The 20001-nt window shown below is 37.4% G+C and overlaps 1 protein-coding gene across 2 annotated transcripts; it reads left to right on the top strand.

The window, feature by feature from the left end:
- Positions 1 to 14027: 14027 nt before the first annotated feature.
- On the top strand, positions 14028 to 16806 carry LOC107782454 (reticulon-like protein B4). Of its 2 annotated transcripts, XM_016603340.2 has the most exons (6): positions 14028 to 14280; positions 15326 to 15506; positions 15591 to 15732; positions 16241 to 16310; positions 16403 to 16593; positions 16707 to 16806. In XM_016603340.2, exons 1-5 carry the CDS (start codon positions 14052 to 14054, stop codon positions 16570 to 16572), a joined length of 792 nt encoding a protein of 263 aa, XP_016458826.1. In that variant the 5' UTR covers positions 14028 to 14051; the 3' UTR covers positions 16573 to 16593; positions 16707 to 16806. The 2 variants fall into 2 exon arrangements, with proteins under 2 accessions (XP_016458826.1, XP_016458825.1); XM_016603339.2 differs by having other exon boundaries at positions 16403 to 16806.
- The last annotated feature ends 3195 nt before the right edge of the window (positions 16807 to 20001 follow it).

Here is a 20001-nt window from a genome sequence, read left to right as displayed (position 1 = left end):
ATAGCTATTATTTCAGCATGATTTGAAGAAGTAGCAATAATAGATTGCTTTGTGGAGCGCCATGATATGATAGTACTTCCACATGTAAAAAAAACGTACCCGGTTTGAGATCTAGCTTTATGGGGATCAGATAAATAACCTGCATCTGCATAACCAACAAGATCTGCACTATCTTTGTTAGCATAAAATAAACTCATATCAAGAGTTCCCTTTAAATATCGCAATATATGCTTAATCTCGTTCCAATGTCTCCGTATAGGAGAAGAACTATATCTTGCTAGTAAATTAACAGAAAATGCTATGTCAGGCCTTGTAGCATTAGCAAGATACATAGGTGTACCAATTGCACTGAGATAGGGTACTTCGGGACCAAGGAGTTCCTCATCCTCTTCTGGAGGTCGGAACAAATCTTTATTCACTTTAAGTGATCGAATAACCATTGGTGTACTCAATGTGTGCGCTTTGTCTATGTAAAAGTGTTTTAAGACCCTTTCTGTATAGGCAAATTGATGGATAAAGATCACGTCTGCTAAATGTTCAATTTGCAGACCAAGACAAAGTTTTGTCTTTCCAAGATCTTTCATCTCAAATTCTTTCTTAAGATATTCAATTGTCTTTTGGAGCTCTTCTGAAGTTCCAACAAGATTTATGTCATCAACATAAACAGCAAGTATAACAAATTCTGAAGCCATTTTTTTTATAAAAATACATGGACAAATAACATCATTTATGTAACCCTCTTTCAGCAAATATTTACTGAGACGATTATACCACATGTGCCCGATTGCTGTAAACCGTACAAAGATTTTTGTAATCTGGTTAAGTACATTTCCCGAGATTTTGAATATGCTTCGGGCATTTTAAATCCTTCCAAGGATTTTCATGTAAATTTCATTATCAAGTGACTCATACAGATAAGTTGTAACCACATCCATTATATGTATTTCAAGCCTTTCACGTAAGGCTAAACTGATGAGATATCGAAATGTTATGGCATCCATAACTAGTGAATATGTTTCTTCATAATCGACTCTAGGTTGTTGTGAGAATCCTTGTGCAACAAGGCGAGCCTTGTATCTTTCAACTTCATTTTTGTCATTCCTTTTTCGCACAAAAACCCATTTATGACCAACAGGCTTTATACCCGCAGGTGTTTGGACTAATGGTCCAAAGACCTCTCTTTTAGCAAGTGACTTCAATCCGATTGAATTGACTCTTGCCATTTTGGCCAATCAGATCTTTATCGACATTCTTCGACAGATCGTGGTTCAAGATTCTCACTATCTTGCATAATGTTAAGTGCAATATTATATACAAAAATATTATCCACCATTATTTCAGATCGATTTAAATTAATCCCATTACCAGTAGAACTTATTAAAAGTTCCTCACTCACTTGAGTCTCAGGTTCATTGATTTCTTCATGAATCTCAGAACTAATCAGATCTTGGGTCTCTTCAGGAGATCCTTTCATAATATCATTTTGATCATTTGTCTATTTACTTTTTCTAGGATTTCGATCCTTAGAACCCAAAGGTCTACTACGCTTCAGCCGTGCTTTAGGTTCACTAGCTCTCATGCTAGTAGATGGTCCTGCTGGGACATTAATTTGGATAGGCACATTCTCTGCAGGAATATGCGACTTAGTTATCCTTTTCAAATCAGTAAATGCGTCTGGCATTTGATTTTCTATATTCTGTAAATGGATGATCTTCTGGACCTCCTAATTACATATAGGGGTACGTGGATCAAAGTGAGATAATGATGAAACTTTTCATACAATTTCTCTTTTGATTTCCTTTTTCTCTCCCCCTAATTGTGAAAAATTTATTTCATCAAATCGACAATCTGCAAATCGAGCAGTAAATAAATCTCACATCAATGGTTCAAGATAGCGAATAATAGAGGGTGATTCAAACCCAATATATATTCCTAACCTTCTTGGGGGACCCATCTTACTGCGCTGTGGTGGTGCTACTGGCACATATACCACTACTAGAAATACATGGTTTTCCCACTGCAAAATCAGTGAAAAATTAGTGAAAAAATTAAATTTTCACACCGAATTTCCACTGAAACGGATCACCTGAAAAAGGCATGGTGGGAAAAAGCTTCCCAGAGAAGTAGTGGGAAGTTTCCCACAATTTTCCCAACGAAGATTTAATAGGAAAAATAATAAAGTTTCCCACCAACAATCCGTGGGAAATATTATTAGTAATTTTTATTATTTTAATATATTAGCCAGGGAAGTGGTGGAAAAAATGCATGTAATGAAAATAAAAGTATGAACTTTTCCACCGATATCAGTGGGAATCATGCAAGATCTGTAATTAAAAGGACGAACCTTCCCACGGATTCAGTGGGAAGTCTGAAAAATAATTTTGTGCATTGTGCTGCTTTTTATACTGCATCACCTACCAAAGAAAAAATACAACCACCAATAATAAGCCTAAATATAATTATACATTCACATACAAAATTCAACATTGATCTGATCCATTTCATTAACATCCAACAAAAACAGAAATACAATAAACCAATAATGCAATTAAACACTCAAATAAAAAATTCAACATTCAATCTTATCCAATTGAATGAACTCCTCCAACAATTGTTTGAAATTTCGCAAGTCCATATAACTCTCCTGGGATGGTTGGATTGGCTTTCCTTGATCATCGGTTGGTTGGCTTTTAATGAACTCCTCCAATGATTGTTTGAAAGTATTCTGCAAAAAAGTTACAACTATTATATGAAAGGAAAAGCTTTCAGGCTTCATAAAGCTAAATCGAGTTCAAAATCTAATAATAATCCTCTAACATTTGATTTTATATATGTGAATATGATATTACCTTTGATTTTACAGGAGTGAAAACTCCTTGGACAAGAATGGAGGATTTGCAAAGAAGAGAATAAGAGAAAAAATGAAAAGAAAGAAGAAGAGATGTATTATAATAGGAAATACATTCCCACTGATTCACTAGGATTATTTGTGGGAATTGTCTTATTTAATTCATTTTTTTGTGAAATGTTTTTAACCTCGCGGGTTTTTTGGACCAAAATTTAAATTTCAAAATTTTGAATTTCCCATTACATCTGTGGGAACATTAAAATAATTGTTTATCTTTAGATTCCCACTGTTTCACTGGGAAGAGTTTAATAATTTTATTTAGTAATTTTTCTAACGTATTTCCCACTGATTCGGTGGGAAATAAATTGCACGTTTTTTGCGCCAAATAATTCCCACCTATAGTCTGTGGGAACGTTTTAAAAAAAAGGTAAAAGAAAACCCTTCCATTTCCCACTGCATCTGTGGAAACATTAAAATAATTTTTTATCTTTAGATTCCCATTGTTTCATTGGAAAAAGTTTAACAATTTTATATAGTAATTTTTTTGATGTATTTCCCACTGATTCGGTGGGAAACAAATTGCACTCTTTTTTGCGCCAAATAATTTCCACCTATAGTCTGTGGGAACGTTTTTAAAGAAAAAAGTAAAAGAAAACCCTTTCATTTTCCACTGAGTTTTTCTAAATTGCAGTGGGAACTGCCACTGATAATATATCTGTGGGAAATTTACTGCGTTGTGGTGGTGCTACTGGCACATATACAGCACATCCAAAAATTCGTAGATGGGCAATATTTGGTTCATGACCAAAAACTAATTGTGACAGAGAATATTTATTATAATGTGTTGGTCTAAAACGGATAAGTGATGCTGCGTGCAAGATAGCATGGCCCCAAACAGTAGTGGAAAATTTTATTTTCATAAGTAGTGGTCTTGCTATCAATTGTAGGCGTTTAATAAATGACTCTGCAAGGCCATTTTGAGTATGAACATATGCTACAGGATGTTCAACTTTTATCCCAACTGATAGACAGTAATCATCAAAAGTTTAAGATGATAATTCTCCAGCATTATCAAGGCGAATAGCCTTTATAGGATAATTTGGGAATTGTGCCCTTAATCGAATTATTTGGGCTATTAGCTTTGCAAACGCCAGGTTGCGAGATGATAGTAGGCACACATGAGACCATCTTGAAGATGCATCTATTAGGACCATAAAACATCTAAACAGCCCACTTGGTGGGTGAATAGGTCCACATATATCCCCATGTATACGTTCTAAAAAGGCAGGGGACTCAATGCCAACCTTCATTGGTGATGGTCTAGTGATCATTTTGCCTTGATAACAAGCATCACAAGAAAATTCATCATTTGTAAGAATCTTCAGGTTCTTTAATGGATGCCCACTTAAATTTTCAGTAATTTATCTCATCGTTATTGATCCAGGATGGCCCAAACGGCCATGCCAAAGCACAAAAGTATTTGAATCACTAAATTTCTAATTTACGATAGAGTGTGCTTCAACTGTACTAATCTTTGAATAGTATAAGCCAGAAGATAAAGTTGGTAACTTTTCTACAATGCATTTCTGGCCAGAAATATTCTTTGTAATACAAAGATACTCCACGTTCATTTCATCAATTGTCTCAACATGATACCCATTTCGGCGGATATCTATAAAACTCAACAAGTTTCTTCGGGACTTGTAGGAGAACAATGCATTGTCGATAATAAGTTTTGTTCCCTTAGATAGAAATATAATGGCTCTTCCGGAGCCTTCAATCAAACTTATATTACCAGAAATTATTGAAACATTTGCTTTTTCCTTATGCAAATAAGAAAAGTATTTCTGATTTTTGAATATGGCATGAGTTGTTCCACTATCAATTACACAAATATCTTCACGATTGGTCTTTGTGATGACCCAAAGGGTCATCTTGTGAATTAAGACTATATTTCTAGCCCGTTAGCCTTAAAAACTTTATTTTTACTCACCTCAATTTACGTGCGCAGTCCATGCATAAATCCGGAAAACCTTTATGTGGAAATTTATGAAGTAATAATTTTTAGGATTTAAAATTGAGTTTTAGTTGACTTTGGTCAACGTTTTGAGTAAACGGACCCGTATCCGTATTCCGACATTCTCGGAAAGTTCGTAGTAATATATGGGACTTGGACGTATGCCCGAAATCGAATTCCGAGGTCCCTAGCCCGAGAAATGAATTTTTGATAAAAATTGTAAGACTAAAATTCTATGAATTTAAAGAAATTGATTAATGTTTGATCTCGTTGGTATAGGGCCCGTATTTTGATTCTGGAGCCCGGTACATGTTTAATATAATATATAATTCATGTCTGTGAAATTTGGTAGAGATCGGAGTTGATTTGACGTGGTTCGGACGTCTAGTTGAGAAGATAGTAGTTTTGAAATGTTCTTGAGGAATTCATGAGTTTTAGTGCTAAATCCATAGTTTTAGGTGCTATGTTTGTGATCTGATCACACGAGCAAGTTCGTATAATGTTTTTAGACTTGCGTGCATGTTTGGTTTGGAGCCCCGAGGGCTCGGGGTGAGTTTCGGATAGGCTACAGAGTGATTTTAGAACTTAGAGAATTGCTGGTGTAACTGGTGTCTGTAGGGCAATTGCGAGGTATCTATCGCAATTGCGAAGAAGGCCTGGGCCAGCATGTTCTTTCAATTGCGATGGGGGTCTGAGGAAGGGTATGTTCGCAAATGCGAATATCTGCTCGCAAATGCGATGGGCCAATTGTCGCAAATGCGAAGGCAGCAGAAATGTGAAGGCTCTCGCATTTGCGATGACCCCTTCGCATTTGCGAGCTTCGCATTTGCGAAGCTCAGGTCACAAATGCGACGTCCGCAGCTGATAACTTTGGACTTAGACGGGATTTTTCATTCATTCTTCAATTTTTCGAACCCTAAACCTCAAGAAGCGATTTTTGGGCGATTTTCACGGGAACATATTGGGGTAAGTATTCCTTATCCTATATTGATTATATTTCATGATTTCATACTCATTTATATCATGAATCCGTGAATTTATGGAAGAAAAATCAGATTTTTATAAATTCTTCCAAAAAAAAAAATTTAAGATTTGAAGGTCCGTTTGATATCGGAATTGGATAATTTTTATATGGTTGGACTCGTCTCGGAATGGGTGTTCGGATTTCGTAAGTTTTTCCAAGATTTGAGACGTGGGTCCCACTGCCGAATATTTTAATGAATTTCGGATTTTATCCTGAAAATTAGTAAATTCATGTAGAATTAATTCCTATGATTCGTATTGAGTATATTGAATTATTTGTGAATAGATTTGAAGCTTTCAGAGACAAATTTAAAAGGAAAAGCTGTGGTTGAGTAATTGATTGGAATTTACAAAGCGAGATAAGTGTCGTGGTTAACATTGACTTGAGGGAATAGAACCCTTAAATTAATTGTTATGTGAATTGCATGTGAACGACGTATAGGCGAGGTGACGAGTTTCTATACGTCATCAAATTAATTATTTGCCCGCTTACTTGAAAAATCATAAATTATTTTAAATCATGAATTAAGTATTATAAGAGTTGTTTCTCTCCTTTTCTTTGTCAAATATTAATTCTTGAATTTCTGCATTAATTGTTATATGCTATTTGAATTATGTGCCTTAATTGTTATTTGAAATTTAGCATATTAAATATTAAATTGTATATTTTCTCTCTGATTACTATAATAATTTGCTATTTGCCTTTGTTGTTTCGTAATTAAATCATAATTATTGTATGCTTGTTTTCTTATAATTTTATATTAATTATTGTATTTATTGGGGAAATTCTTCTATAAGAATTGGTAAATAAATATGTTGGAGGAGCGGGTTGCACGCCGCAACAGAATTGATTATAATGAATATATTGGAGGATCGGGTTGCACGCCGCAACAAAATTAATTATAATGAATATATTAGAGGATCAGGTTGTATGCCGCAACAGACTTATTAAAAGTTCATATTGGAGGATCGGGTTGCACGCCGCAACAAACTTATTAAAAGTCCATATTGGAGGATCGGGTTGCACGCCGCAACAGACTTATTAAAAGTCCATATTAGAGGATCGGGTTGCACGCCTCAATAGACTTATTAAAAGTCCATATTGGAGGATTGGGTTGCACACCGCAACAGACTTATTTAAAAGTCGACATACATATATATATATTGGGGGATCGGGTTGCACGCCGCAACAGACTTGATTAAAAGGAATATATTGTGAGAGGGGGTTGCACGCTACAACAGAATTGATGAAAATGATAATTGGTTATAACTGCTGAGTGAGCTTCAATCATTATAAATGAGTTACCGGATTTATTTATATTATTGTTGTTGTTACTAATATTGCATACGGGTTAATGCAAGTGAACCACCTTAGCATCGTCACTACTTCGTCGAGGTTAGGCTCAGCACTTACCAGTACATGGGGTCGATTGTACTGATACTATACTCTGCACTTCTTGTGCAGATTTCAGAGTTGGTCCCAGTGGCGTGCCATAGACTTGCTCGGATTTCAGCTACTCGGAGGAGACTTGAGGTATAACTGCATGGCGTCCGCAGTTTTGAAGTCCCCGTCTATTTTACTTTAGCTTTGTGATTATTTCCAGACAGCTTCATTTTATTCAAACCTTTATTTGTATTATTCTAGAAGCTCGTGCACTTGTGACACCAATTCTGGGATGGTATTTAGACACCGTTATTTTTATAGATTATTCACTATATTTCAAACTTTGCTTCCGCATTTGTTTCTTTGGTTATTAATAATTTAAAAATTGTTTAAAAATTGGTTAATATTATTCTAACGTTGGCTTGCCTAGCAAGTGAAATATTAGGCGCCATCACGGTCTAAAGGTGGGAATTTCGGGTCGTGACAGTTGGTATCAGAGCACTAGGTTACATAGGTCTCACGAGTCACGAGCAAGCTTAGTAGAGTCTAAAGGATTGATATGGAGACGTCTGTACTTATCTCTCAGAGGCTATGCAATTTAGGAACAATATCACTTCTTTCTTATTCTGTCGTGCGATTTTATTCTATCATCGATGATTGAACCATTCTACTCTTATTCTCTCGTAGATGGTGAGAACACGTAATACCTCTACTGATGGTCAGGGACCAGAACCCCCGGTGGCAACTGTGGCCAGGGGTAGAGGTCGTGCTAGAGGCCGAGGTAGAGCTCAGTCCAGAGCTCGAGCAGCTGCACCTGCTGAAGAACCTCAGGTGGACCTTCAGGAGGAGGTTCCAGTTCAGAATGTACCATCTGGACCAGTTCAGGTCCCGGAAGGATTCATAGCTACTCCAGTGCTTCAGGACGCTCTAGTCCGTTTGGTGAGTCTTATGGAGGGCGTGGCCCAGAATGGTACATTTCCAATGGCACCAGTCGTTTCACAGGCTGGGGGAGGAGCACAAACTCCCACTACTCCCGCCCCGGAGCAGATGGCTCCCTAGAATCAGGCTCCAGCAGCCCCGCCAGTTGGGGTAGTTCAGCCAGTTGTTGCGGCACAGACCGGTGATAGGCCCGCCATGTATTTTGAGGCCTTATTGAGACTGGATAAGTTTACTAAGCTCTTTCCAGTTCACTTCAGTGGTACACCTTCTGAGGACCTACAGGATTATCTTGAACGCTGCCACGAGGTACTGCGAAACATGGGTATAGTTGAGACCAATGGGGTTGATTTTGCTGTATTTCAGATGACGAGTTCTGCCAAAAGGTGGTGGAGAGATTATACATTAACCCGACCAGTCGGATCGCCTACATTTACATGGGAGCAGTTCTCTCAGCTATTTCTGGAAAAGTTCCTCCCTATCACACTGAGAGAGGAATTCTACAAGCAATTTGAGCGTCTACAGCAGGGCAGTATGACTGTTACTTAGTATGAGTCCCGTTTTGTGGATTTGGCCCGTCATGCTCTCCTTTTACTACCTACATAGGGAGAGAGAGTGAGGAGGTTTATTGAGGGACTCACTCACCCTATCAGACTTCAGATGGCCAAGGATACCAGAAGTGAGATTTCTTTTCAGGCGGCTGCTAATGTCGCAAGGAGGATCGAGATGGTTCTTGCACAGGAGAGATGGTAGAGGTCCGATAAGAGGCCTCGTCAGTTCGGTGGTTTCAGTGGTGCCTCGTCTAGAGGCAGAGGTAATTTTGGTATGGGTCATCCTCCCAGACCATTTCATTCAGCACTTCATGCATCTCCCAGTGCTTCAGGGAGTCACGGTCCTATTATGCCTTACACTGGGCAGCCAACATTCAGTGCACATTCAGCTCATATCAGTGCACCACCACTCCAGAGTTACTACAACGGTTATACGGCCCATTTGGGTCAGCTTCCGCTTCAGCAGCAACGACATCAGGATGGGTGTTATGAGTGTGGGAATATTGGTCACATCAGGAGGTATTGCCCTAGATTGGCGAGTAATAGATCTCGGCAAGATTCTCGTGCCATCAAACCAGCACTGGTTGTTTCACCGCCTGCTCAACCAGCTAGAGTTAGGTGTCAGGCAGCTAGAGGGGTAGGTCAGGCTATTAGAGGTGGAGGTCAGGCCATTAGAGGTGAAGGTCAGACCATTAGAGGTAGAGGCCAGCCAGTCAGAGGCCGTCCCCGGTGTTATGCTTTCCCAGCCAGACCTGAGGCTGAGTCATATGACGCTGTTATCACAGGTACTGTTTCAGTTTGCAGTAGAGATGCTTCAGTTCTATTTGATCCTATTTGGTTGTGTCCTGTGATTCTTTGAGTGCTCCTATGCATGTGTCCACACCTGTGGAAGATGCTATTGTTGTAGATCATGTTTATCGTTCGTGTGTGGTCACCATTGGGAGTCTCGAGACTTGGGTAGATCTTTTACTTCTTGACATGGTTGATTTTGATGTCATACTGGGTATGGATTGGCTGTCACCTTATCATGCTATATTAGATTGCCACGCCAAGACGGTGACCTTAGCCTTGCAGGGGTTGCCTCGATTAGAGTGGAGAGGGAATCTTGGCCATTCTGCCAGCAGGGTTATTTCTTATATGAAAGTTCGGTGTATGGTAGAGAAAGGGTGTCTAGCTTATTTGGCTTATATTCGCGATCCCAGTGCGGATGTCCCTTCTATGGACTCAGTACCAGTTGTTCGTGAATTTCCAGAAGTATTTCCTGCAGATTTGCCGGGGATGCCACCCGACAGAGATATTGACTTCTGTATTGATTTGGCTCCGGGCACTCAGCCCATGTCTATTCCACCATACTGTATGGTCCAGCTGGAGTTGAAAGAATTGAAAGAGCAGTTGCAAGACTTGCTTGATCAGGAATTCATTAGACCCAGTGTCTCATCTGGGGTGCACCAGTATTATTTGTAAAGAAGAAAGATGGCTCTATGCGGATGTGTATAGATTATTGGCAGTTGAACACGGCTACTATAAAAAATAAATATTCGTTGCCAAGAATTGATGACTTATTTGATCAGCTTCAGGGTGCCAAGGTATTTTTGAAGAATGATTTGAGGTCTGGTTACCATCAGTTGAAGATTAGGGCATCTGATATCCCTAAAATAGCTTTTCGAACTCGGTATGGGCATTACAAATTACTAGTGATGTCATTTGGGTTGACAAATGCCCCAACAACATTTATGGATTTGATGAATCGGGTGTTTAAGCTTATTTGGATTCTTTTGTGGTTGTATTCATTGATGATATCTTGATTTACTCCAGCAGTCGAGAGGAACATGAGCAGCATCTTCGAAGTGTGCTTCACACCTTGAAGAATAATCAGTTATATGCCAAGTTTTCAAAATGTGAGTTTTGGTTAGACTCAGTAGCCTTTTAGGGGCATGTTGTATTGGCAGAAGGTATAAAAGTGGATCCTAAGATGATTGAGGCTGTTTAGAATTGGCCTAGACCTACTTCAGTTATAGAAATCCGGAGTTTCCTGGGTTTAGCAGGTTATTATCGTGGGTTCGTGGAAGGGTTTTCGTCTATAGCAAGCCCATTGATCAGATTGACCCAGAAAGGTGTCCCATTCAAATGGTCAGACGAGTGTGAGTTGAGCTTTCAGAAGCTCAAGACCGCTTTGACTACGGCGCCAGTGTTGGTATTACCCACAGGTTCAGAATCGTATACGGTGTATTGTGACGCATCTCACATTGGGCTTGGTGCAGTACTAATGCAAGATGGCAAGGTAATTGCATATGCGTCACGGCAGTTGAAAGTTCACGAGAAGAATTATCCTGTTCATGACTTAGAATTGGCAGCCATTGTTCATGCGTTGAAGATTTGGAGGCATTACCTCTACGGTGTCTCGTGTGAGGTATTTACTGATCATCGTAGCCTTCAGTATCTGTTCAAACAAAAAGACCTTAATTTGAGGTAGAGAAGATGGTTGGAGTTGTTGAAAGACTATGATATCACCATTTTGTATCACCCCGGAAAGGCCAATGTGGTGGCCGATGCTTTGAGTAGAAAGGCTGTGAGTATGGGCAGTCTTGCGTATATTCCGGTTGGTGAGAGGCCATTAGCTGCAGATGTTCAGACTTTGGCTAATCAGTTCGTGAGGTTAGATGTTTCAGAACCCAGTCGGGTTCTAGCTTGCACAGTCGCTCGGTCTTCTTTATATGAGCGCATCAGAGAGAGGCAGTATGATGATCAGACTTATTTAAAAGTCGACATACATATATATATATATATTGGGGGATCGGATTGCACGCCGCAACAGACTTGATTAAAAGGAATATATTGTGAGAGCGGGTTGCACGCTGCAACAGAATTGATGGAAATGATAATTGGTTATAACTGCTGAGTGGGCTTCAATCATTATAAATGAGTTACGTGATTTATTTCTATTATTGCTGTTGTTACTAATATTACGTACATGTTAATGTAAGTGAACCGCCTTAGCCTCGTCACTATTTCGTCGAGGTTAGTCTTAGCACTTACCAGTAGATGGGGTCGGTTGTACTGATACTACACTCTGCACTTCTTGTGCAGATTTCAGAGTTGGTCCTAGCGGCGTGCCATAGACTTGCTCGGATTTCAGCTACTCGGAGGAGACTTGAGGTATAATTGTATGGCGTCCGCAGTTCTGAAGTCCCCGTCTATTTTACTTTAGCTGTGTGTTTATTTTCAGACAGCTTTATTTTATTCAGACCTTTATTTGTATTATTCTAGAAGCTCGTGCACTTGTGACACCAATTCTGGGATGGTATTTAGACACCGTTATTTTTATGGATTATTCACTATATTTCAAACTTTGCTTCCGTATTTGTTTCTTTGATTATTAATAATTTAAAAATTATTTAAAAATTGATTAATATTATTCTAACATTGGCTTGCCTAGCAAGTGAAATGTTAGGCGCCATCACGGTCCGAAGATGAGAATTTCGGGTCGTGACAGTCTTTGATCCAAACATAATTTGAGGATTATCCATATTCTTCAAAATGACATAAACAAAATAAATATGATAGTAAACATCATTTTCAAAGCATAACTTTTATTTATGTACAATAATTATATAACCATACTATCTACTACAAACAACAAAAATTAAAATATTTATATTTTTACATATTCACTACCGATCACATGACTTGTTTCTCCTTCTAGGAGTGCAAAATAATCAGCTACATCCAAATGCATGAAGTCTAAATTATCTTCAGAAATAAAATATGCTTTAGCATTTTTCTCTGTCTTCTTCAGGGAGGCTTGATACAACTCAACCAGGTGCTTTGGCGTACGACATGTACGTGACCAGTGCCCCTTTCCTCCACATCTATAGCCTGCATTTTCTAGCTTTGCCGCTTGCACCGCTTCATGCTTTTGTTCCTTCCTTTTGCACTGCTGGTGGTGAGGAGGGTTCTTTGGTGCATTGTTATTATCGCGATTAGAGTTTCCTCCCTGACCTCGACCAAGGTCACGACTGGGGCCACGTCCTCTTCCACGCTTAGCTTGGTGGAAGTTCGTCTCATTCACTTCAGGGAATGGACAAGAACCAGTAGGTCGGCTTTCATGGTTTTTCATTAATAGCCCATTATGTTTCTCGGCTACAAGAAGATGTGAGATAAGTTCAGAATACTTTTTGAATCCCATCTCTCGATATTGCTGCTGCAGGAGCATATTCGAGGCATGAAAAGTAGTGAAAGTTTTCTCCAACATATCATGATCAGTAATATTGTCACCACATAGTTTCAATCGAGAAATAATTCTGAACATAGAGAATTATACTCACTGATAGATTTAAAATCTTGTAGCCTTAGATGAGTCCAATCATAACGTGCCTGTGGAAGAACGACCATCTTCAGGTGGTCATATCTATCTTTCAAATTATTTCACAGTATGACTGGATCTTTAACAGTAAGATATTCCATTTTCAGGCTCTTATCAAGGTGATGGCGTATGAATATCATTGCTTTGGCACAGTCTTGGTTTGATGCCTGATTTTTATCTTTGATGGTGTCTGCAGACCCATCGCATCAAGATGAATTTCGGCATCAAGCACCCAAGACATGTAGCTTTTGCCCGATATATCCAAGGCTACAAACTCAAGTTTAGAAAGATTTGATATTATTTAGAAAAAGAAAGTTCGTACCTCTGATACTTTCAAAGTATTTTCTCGAGATGGCAGAGTCTCGTGCTGATAACGTGTTATAAAATAAAGACAGTAAAGTAAAGACAAGTATAGAGAGAAACTGATATATTATTCAAACTTCAAACTTATGTACATAATGAACTGAATTCTCCTCTATTTATAGAAGAAAGGAAGCTGTTGTGTAAGCTGCTACTGCAAGCTGCTGTATAAGCTGCTTGTAAGCTGTTGTGTAAGCTGCTACTCTAAGCTGTTGTGCCAGATATAGATAATCTTCTACCATGGGTAATATTTATCCATAACGGAGTACCGAAAGGATAAGCTTTTTCAGGAGGCTTATTTTTAATAAAATACTAAATAGATAAACATATTTACGGCGAAGTATCATATGGATAAGTTTCTTCAGGAAACTTATTTAAAACGAAATATTAAATGAACATCCATAATATAATATATTTATAACAACCACTAACTTTTTTTAAGGAAAAAAAAAAATATCTCAATAGAAGTTAATTCAGGCTCGGTGTATGAACCGCGCCTAGCGGCTCGGATGTCCCTATATGTATATAAGAAAGAAATCCCCTCTAACTTTTACTTGTTTTTACTGAAAATGGCAGAGCACGCTGAGCATTCAGAGTACAACGAAGAAGAGTCGTTGATCGAGAAAATAGAAGACAAGATTCACTTCGACCGTTTCTCGTCCTCGTCGTCGGATTCCGACACCGAGAAGAAACCTGCGTCTGCGCCGGAGGCAGCGTCTCCGTCGTCAGTAAAGGCCGCGATTTGGCGGCTGTTTGGACGAGAAAAGCCCGTACACCAAGTGTTTGGTGGAGGCAAACGTACAGTCTTATACTCTACTTTGTTTTCTACTTTACGTATTTATATTATTTTGTTCAATAATTCAAACTTAATTTGGTTAAGTGATTGCTTATTGAGTAATGGATTAGGGTTAGGGTTTGGTGTTTTGAAGTATCTTAAGAGATCTGTCCCAGGAGTTTGGTTCGGTAGTACATTACAGATGTGTGGTAGGCTTACATTACTGAGTTCTAGTGAATCAAGTCTAGTACTCTCTCTATTTAATTTTATGTGATGGTGTTTGACTGGTTACAAATTTAAGAAAGAAAGAAAGAAAGTCTTTTGAAACTTGTGATTTAAAATAAGCTAGATATTTCTGTGGCTATAAACCTTAAAAGGCAAAATTGCAAATTTAAAGTTAGAATTGTTTTTAAGTATAGAAACGTGCCACTATTTTTTGGACGGACTAAAAAGAAAAGTGTGTTGAAATAAAGTGTATTTAGGTGGAGAACGTCCTATTATATAAGGTGTTTGGAAGTTGGAAACAGTAATACCTCAGGTACAAACGAAATATCATAAAGAGTAAGAATGTTGAGATCAAATATGCTCTTAGGTGTATATATCATGCTTGTATTCATGTTCTTCATCTTATCTTAGCTAGGGTGGGGATGCTGGCTTTAAGATATGGGTTCGGCGGAACCTAGTAGCCCAAACCCTGTGTATGTGTTAAGAAATCTACTAAAAAAAAATTATATTTAGAATCCAGTTACTAGCATTTAAGGTTAATGTCCTACAATTCAAAACCAATAAAGTTCAAATCCCGTACTCGTCTCTGATCTTAGCTGTCATACTGGGTGCTTTTCAAGTGTTTTAGGGCTCGGAGGAAGCTAAAGTTTGGATTTTTTGCATCTGCTTGTAAGAGTGAATTGATAAATAATGTGGCTTTAGGCACAAACTGATGTTTGGTTGCTTTATTGGGTTGTTAGAGTAAAGTGAGGCATCTAGTTACCTAGGTTATACGAAGAGTTTGTTATGAGTTAGCTTTTTGAGAAGAGAAACATCAGTTTGATTATGTGTGCTTTTATGCAGCTGCTGATGTATTCTTGTGGAGGAACAAGAAGATATCTGCTAGTGTACTTGGTGGAGCAACTGCAATATGGGTTCTTTTTGAATTGCTCGAGTACCACCTGCTTGGTCTTGTTTGTCACCTTTTGATCTTCACCCTTGCAATCTTATTCTTGTGGTCTAATGCAACAACCTTTATTAACAAGTGAGCTTAAGTTTTGCATTAATATAAGCTTCAATTTTGCTTAACCACTTGTTGAGAACATTTTTCTGCCATTTTTCTGTACAGGAAACGTCCACATATCCCAGAAGTTCACCTTCCAGAGGAGCCGATCCTTGAGATTGCTTCTGCTCTGAGGATTGAAATTAACCATACTCTCCGTGTGTTGCGAGAAATTGCATCTGGGAGAGATCTTACGAAGTTCCTTTCTGTAAGTTGCTCAGTTACTGTACTTTCCTTGTATAGAATTTTACCTTGAGACTCTGTTGTTCCTCCTTTGCCATCAGCGTTACTGAAAGCGATTTTCTTGTTCATCCATATTAGATTTCACGTCATGTGTGTACTTAAATTCGTTGCTCCTTCGACTTATGCTGGCTAAGTAAAGAGTAGGCTTTCCTCTTGTAGCTAATGAAAGCACTTACTGTAGAAAAACTCGAATTGGATGCTTATTAGCTTATATTTCCTGTGAATGCTAAATTTTTTGTCTTCTGCCTTGTGGATTATCTCTGCCTCTTTAAATAGGCTGAGCAATCGTCTTTGCTGAAATTCATCCTTGTATTCCGATTCTTATAGGTCCTTGGACTCACTAAGCATTTTTAGTTTATTTTTAAGTAGGTGCAGAAGAGTACACCTGTGACTGAGTAATTGTCACTATGATGTTCTATTTCTGTTAATTTATTGGAATCGTCTTTGTTTACATAAATTACTCACATTATCAGGTTATTGCCGGTTTATGGGTCCTCTCCGTGCTTGGCAATTGCTGCAACTTTTTGACACTGTTCTACATATGTAAGTGCAAATTTTCCAGGTGGCTATTTGGTCCTTTTGTATTTGCTATCTGCTCTAACTGATACTCATTGTATCTTCCTCCAATGCACCAGCATTTGTGCTCCTCCATACAGTTCCGGTTCTTTACGAGAAGTATGAAGATAAAGTGGATCCATTAGTTGAGAAAGCAGTGAAGGAGATCAAGAAACAGTATGCTGTCTTTGATGCCAAGGTTTTGAGTAAAATTCCCAAAGGGCCATTACGAGATAAAAAGAAAGCGTAAATGTGACGAGCTAGTAGCCTGGTAAGGATAATGAGTTTTCAGAATTTACTGTAATATTTCTTGTGTTTACATAGGCCTTTAGGCATCTTACTTGTCTATTTACTGATACTTATTAGTTGGTGATTTGTTTCCAGAAATGATTGTGGTGTTTCTCCTTTGTGTTAGCTTAAACTATGTAAGAACAAATCGAAGTTGGAATGAATGGTAATAAGGCTAAATTGAAAGTTTTTAGAATGGCTCTTTGGTACTCCCTCTTGTTCATATTGTTTGTCTTTAAACTTTTTGCATACCCCTTAAAGAAATATATTTTATAATTATAATCATTAGAACATTTGTCTAATGTACTCTATATGTTATTTTCAACGTTTTATTTAATTAACACTCCACTAATAGAAATTGTAAGAAATTTTTTGAAAAAGGTAAGAAATGAAAAACGTAAAAATATTTTGAAACAAATTCAGTTTGTTCAAATGGTAATATTTGAGGATATAGGGAGTATTAGCTGCACTGTCGAGGCACGTGCGGCGAGACAAATTGAAAGTAATTAGTTATCAGGTGACACCAATATTATAAATTACCTGCCTCAAGGATGTCGAAAATCTTTCAAATGGTGCTCACGGATGTCGCTTGTTGAAAGAAGACAACCTTCCATACATCCAACATCTTATGTATATGCCTTTTATTGCTTCTTTTCTATTGTAAAGAGCATATATTGTTGTATTAATAACAGTTTGGCCAACACGGGTTATTGTGGAGGTAAGTACTCTTTTGTTCTTATACTGGACACTAGGTTAAACCTCCCTCCCCAAAGAAAAAAAAAACAGTTTGTCTGTCAAATACCTTAGAATTGGAGGGAATTAGTAAACAACAAAAATATTCTCAAAAAATGACGATGCTCTTAAGAAACATATTTTCTAAATAATACACATATCTGCAACAAATATTTGTACATAAAGAGACTAGAAAGGACTTTCAAGAGATAAAAACAGTGAACCCAACTCCAGTTTCACTATTAATCTTTTAACATGAATCGTACTGAAACCTTGAATAGTCCAATCCAGGCCCCTTCGATTCATTGATGCTTCATCTCCATAAAAAAAATGGTGGATCACAAGACAAATGGGACTTTCTCATTGCCGTGGGGAATTAAAAAGTTTCATCAAGCCGGCATTACCTGTTAAATTAAGCTTTTAGTTCATGATGCATCTAGTGTGCAACAACACTGAAAACACTGCCAATTTTAGATATATCTATTAAGTTGGATTATCAATATACTTTTATTTTATGAACTTCACGAAGTATAGTTGAATATTTCTTTAACCCAAAAAAATAAAGTTAAAAAAATATTGATTTGACATTCTTTGACATGTTACTGAATCAAGCAGTAATTAATCGGATAACGAAGTTTAAAGTTAGAAGATTTGAAGATGGAAATGATATTTAAAGCTTAACTTAGTTATTAAATAAATGAACATCACAATTTAGATGACAATGCGTCCTTCATTTGAACAAATTTATATGGCAGCGAGTACATTATAATTTATGTAATTATTAAAGAATTCAACTATGACATTTATATTATGTATTGTTTTCTTGTTACACCAAATTATAGTAAAAGTAAACTCCTAAAATTGAGGTAATATGTAAAAAAAATTACCTTGAAGATTTATGAGATTTATTTACAAAGTGCCCACTAGATAAATACAGGGATCAAAATAACTAAGACGAAAAAGGGTCAAATTTAACCCTTTAGTATTCGAAAAGGATTAATTTTGTCCTCCGTTATACTATCTGTTAGGATTGTGCATAATTTGATAAATATCGAATTAGCATACCGAAATCTAGAATTCTGGTATTGATATTCAATATTTTGGCATTTGGTTTAAGTTCTTTTAAAAATTTGATATTAGGTATGGTATTCGGTATTTAAAAATAATATATTGAAATACCGATACCGTACTGAAATATATATTAAATTACACAATACACATATTATTGATTATAACATAAATATTAAAGTTCTAAATTTTACTTTCTATTATTTTTATAATTTTCTTTAACCATTACCACCCTTTTTTTTTTCCAACTATACTTGCCTTGCCCTCTTTTCATTGATTGCATACTTACATTTAACATTTAAATACCGTACCGACCAACTAACACCCCAACTATCGATCCACCGGTGCCCTAATTTTATAATAGTGGTCCAAAATTATCCTTCAACCGTTAACTCTTTCACTATGGCCAATATCATCCCACATGGCCTGCCATTTGGGTAAAGTGGACATCACGCGACATAATATCTCACCACCCAACTTCATTTTGAAATTGCATTTACTTCTTTTTTCTGATCCATTTTAGATTCCTTTATCCTTCGGCTTAGACTCTTGAATGGCAAAAATGAAGAATCACTAAGCTTACAAGGAGAGCCAGAGGTCAACTCAAGCATTATGTCTGGGGCTTTTCATAGATTTATGTTTGATTGGTTCTTACAAGGAATTATAAACAGCATTTTTTATTTCTATATTGCTGTCTATGGAGCGCTAGTCTATAACCAAAAGTTGCTACTCTAGAAGGTATTGAGGGAGGGGTAAACTGGGGGTTAGGGTGGTGAGGTGGAATGACACGTAGCGTCCACTTCACCCAAATGTCAAGTTATATGGTATGGTGGTGGCCATGGTGGAAAGGTTAACGGTTGAAAGGTAATTCCAGACTATTTTTATAATGTCGGGGCACTGGTGGACTGCTAGTATAACGGATGGCAAAATTAATCATTTTCGAATAGTAGAGGGGTAAATTTAACCCTTTTTTGTTGTTATAAAATAGTGTACTTTGTCTTAATTGCTAAGACTTATTCACAGAGGCGGAGACAGAATTTGAACCTTATGAGTTCGGAATTGTAATCCTTCTAAGTTACCGGGTTCTAAATTAATAAGTTGTACATTTCAAGGGATTTCTTAAGACAAATACATGGTTTGAACAAAGCTAGTGGGTTCGGCCGAACCCGCATCCCGTACTCTACCTCCGCCCCTGCTTATTCAGACAACAGAAACAATGAAAGTGACAGTTATTAGCAAAAGATTAGTAAAATATTTAACGCCTAACCTAGACATCGGGAACATTGAGCCCAGAATGCAACCAGATGTTTCTAATGCCAAAAAATGAATGTTAACTGATGAAGAAGCTACGGTTGATTTGCTAAGCAAATTATAAGAGTACTGTATCATATGGTAAGACTGCTTGGTTAGGTCTTTTCTCATTTTCATGCTTGAGAAGCTATTGTAATATATTGTCATGTGAGAGAATTTGTCTTAATTTCATTTTTCCACCAATTTATCTAAGTATTCGTACAAGAGGACCCAATATTCCGAAGATTCAATAAAGAAAATAACTGAAAACCCGAAAAAATTAAATTATTTATTATACAAA

The sequence above is a fragment of the Nicotiana tabacum genome, chromosome 23 (assembly GCF_000715075.1).
Source record: "Nicotiana tabacum cultivar K326 chromosome 23, ASM71507v2, whole genome shotgun sequence".
Lineage (NCBI taxonomy): Eukaryota > Viridiplantae > Streptophyta > Magnoliopsida > Solanales > Solanaceae > Nicotiana > Nicotiana tabacum.
This window is presented reverse-complemented; position numbering and strand designations above follow the sequence as displayed.

Bases quoted from the DNA above. Each gene is read 5' to 3' on its own strand.
- LOC107782454 (XM_016603340.2), top strand. From the start codon at position 14,052: ATGGCAGAGCACGCTGAGCATTCAGAGTACAACGAAGAAGAGTCGTTG. The intron at 14,281-15,325 runs GTACAGTCTTAT...GCTTTTATGCAG, and splicing joins AGTGTTTGGTGGAGGCAAAC to CTGCTGATGTATTCTTGTGG. The intron at 15,733-16,240 runs GTAAGTTGCTCA...TCACATTATCAG, and splicing joins ATCTTACGAAGTTCCTTTCT to GTTATTGCCGGTTTATGGGT.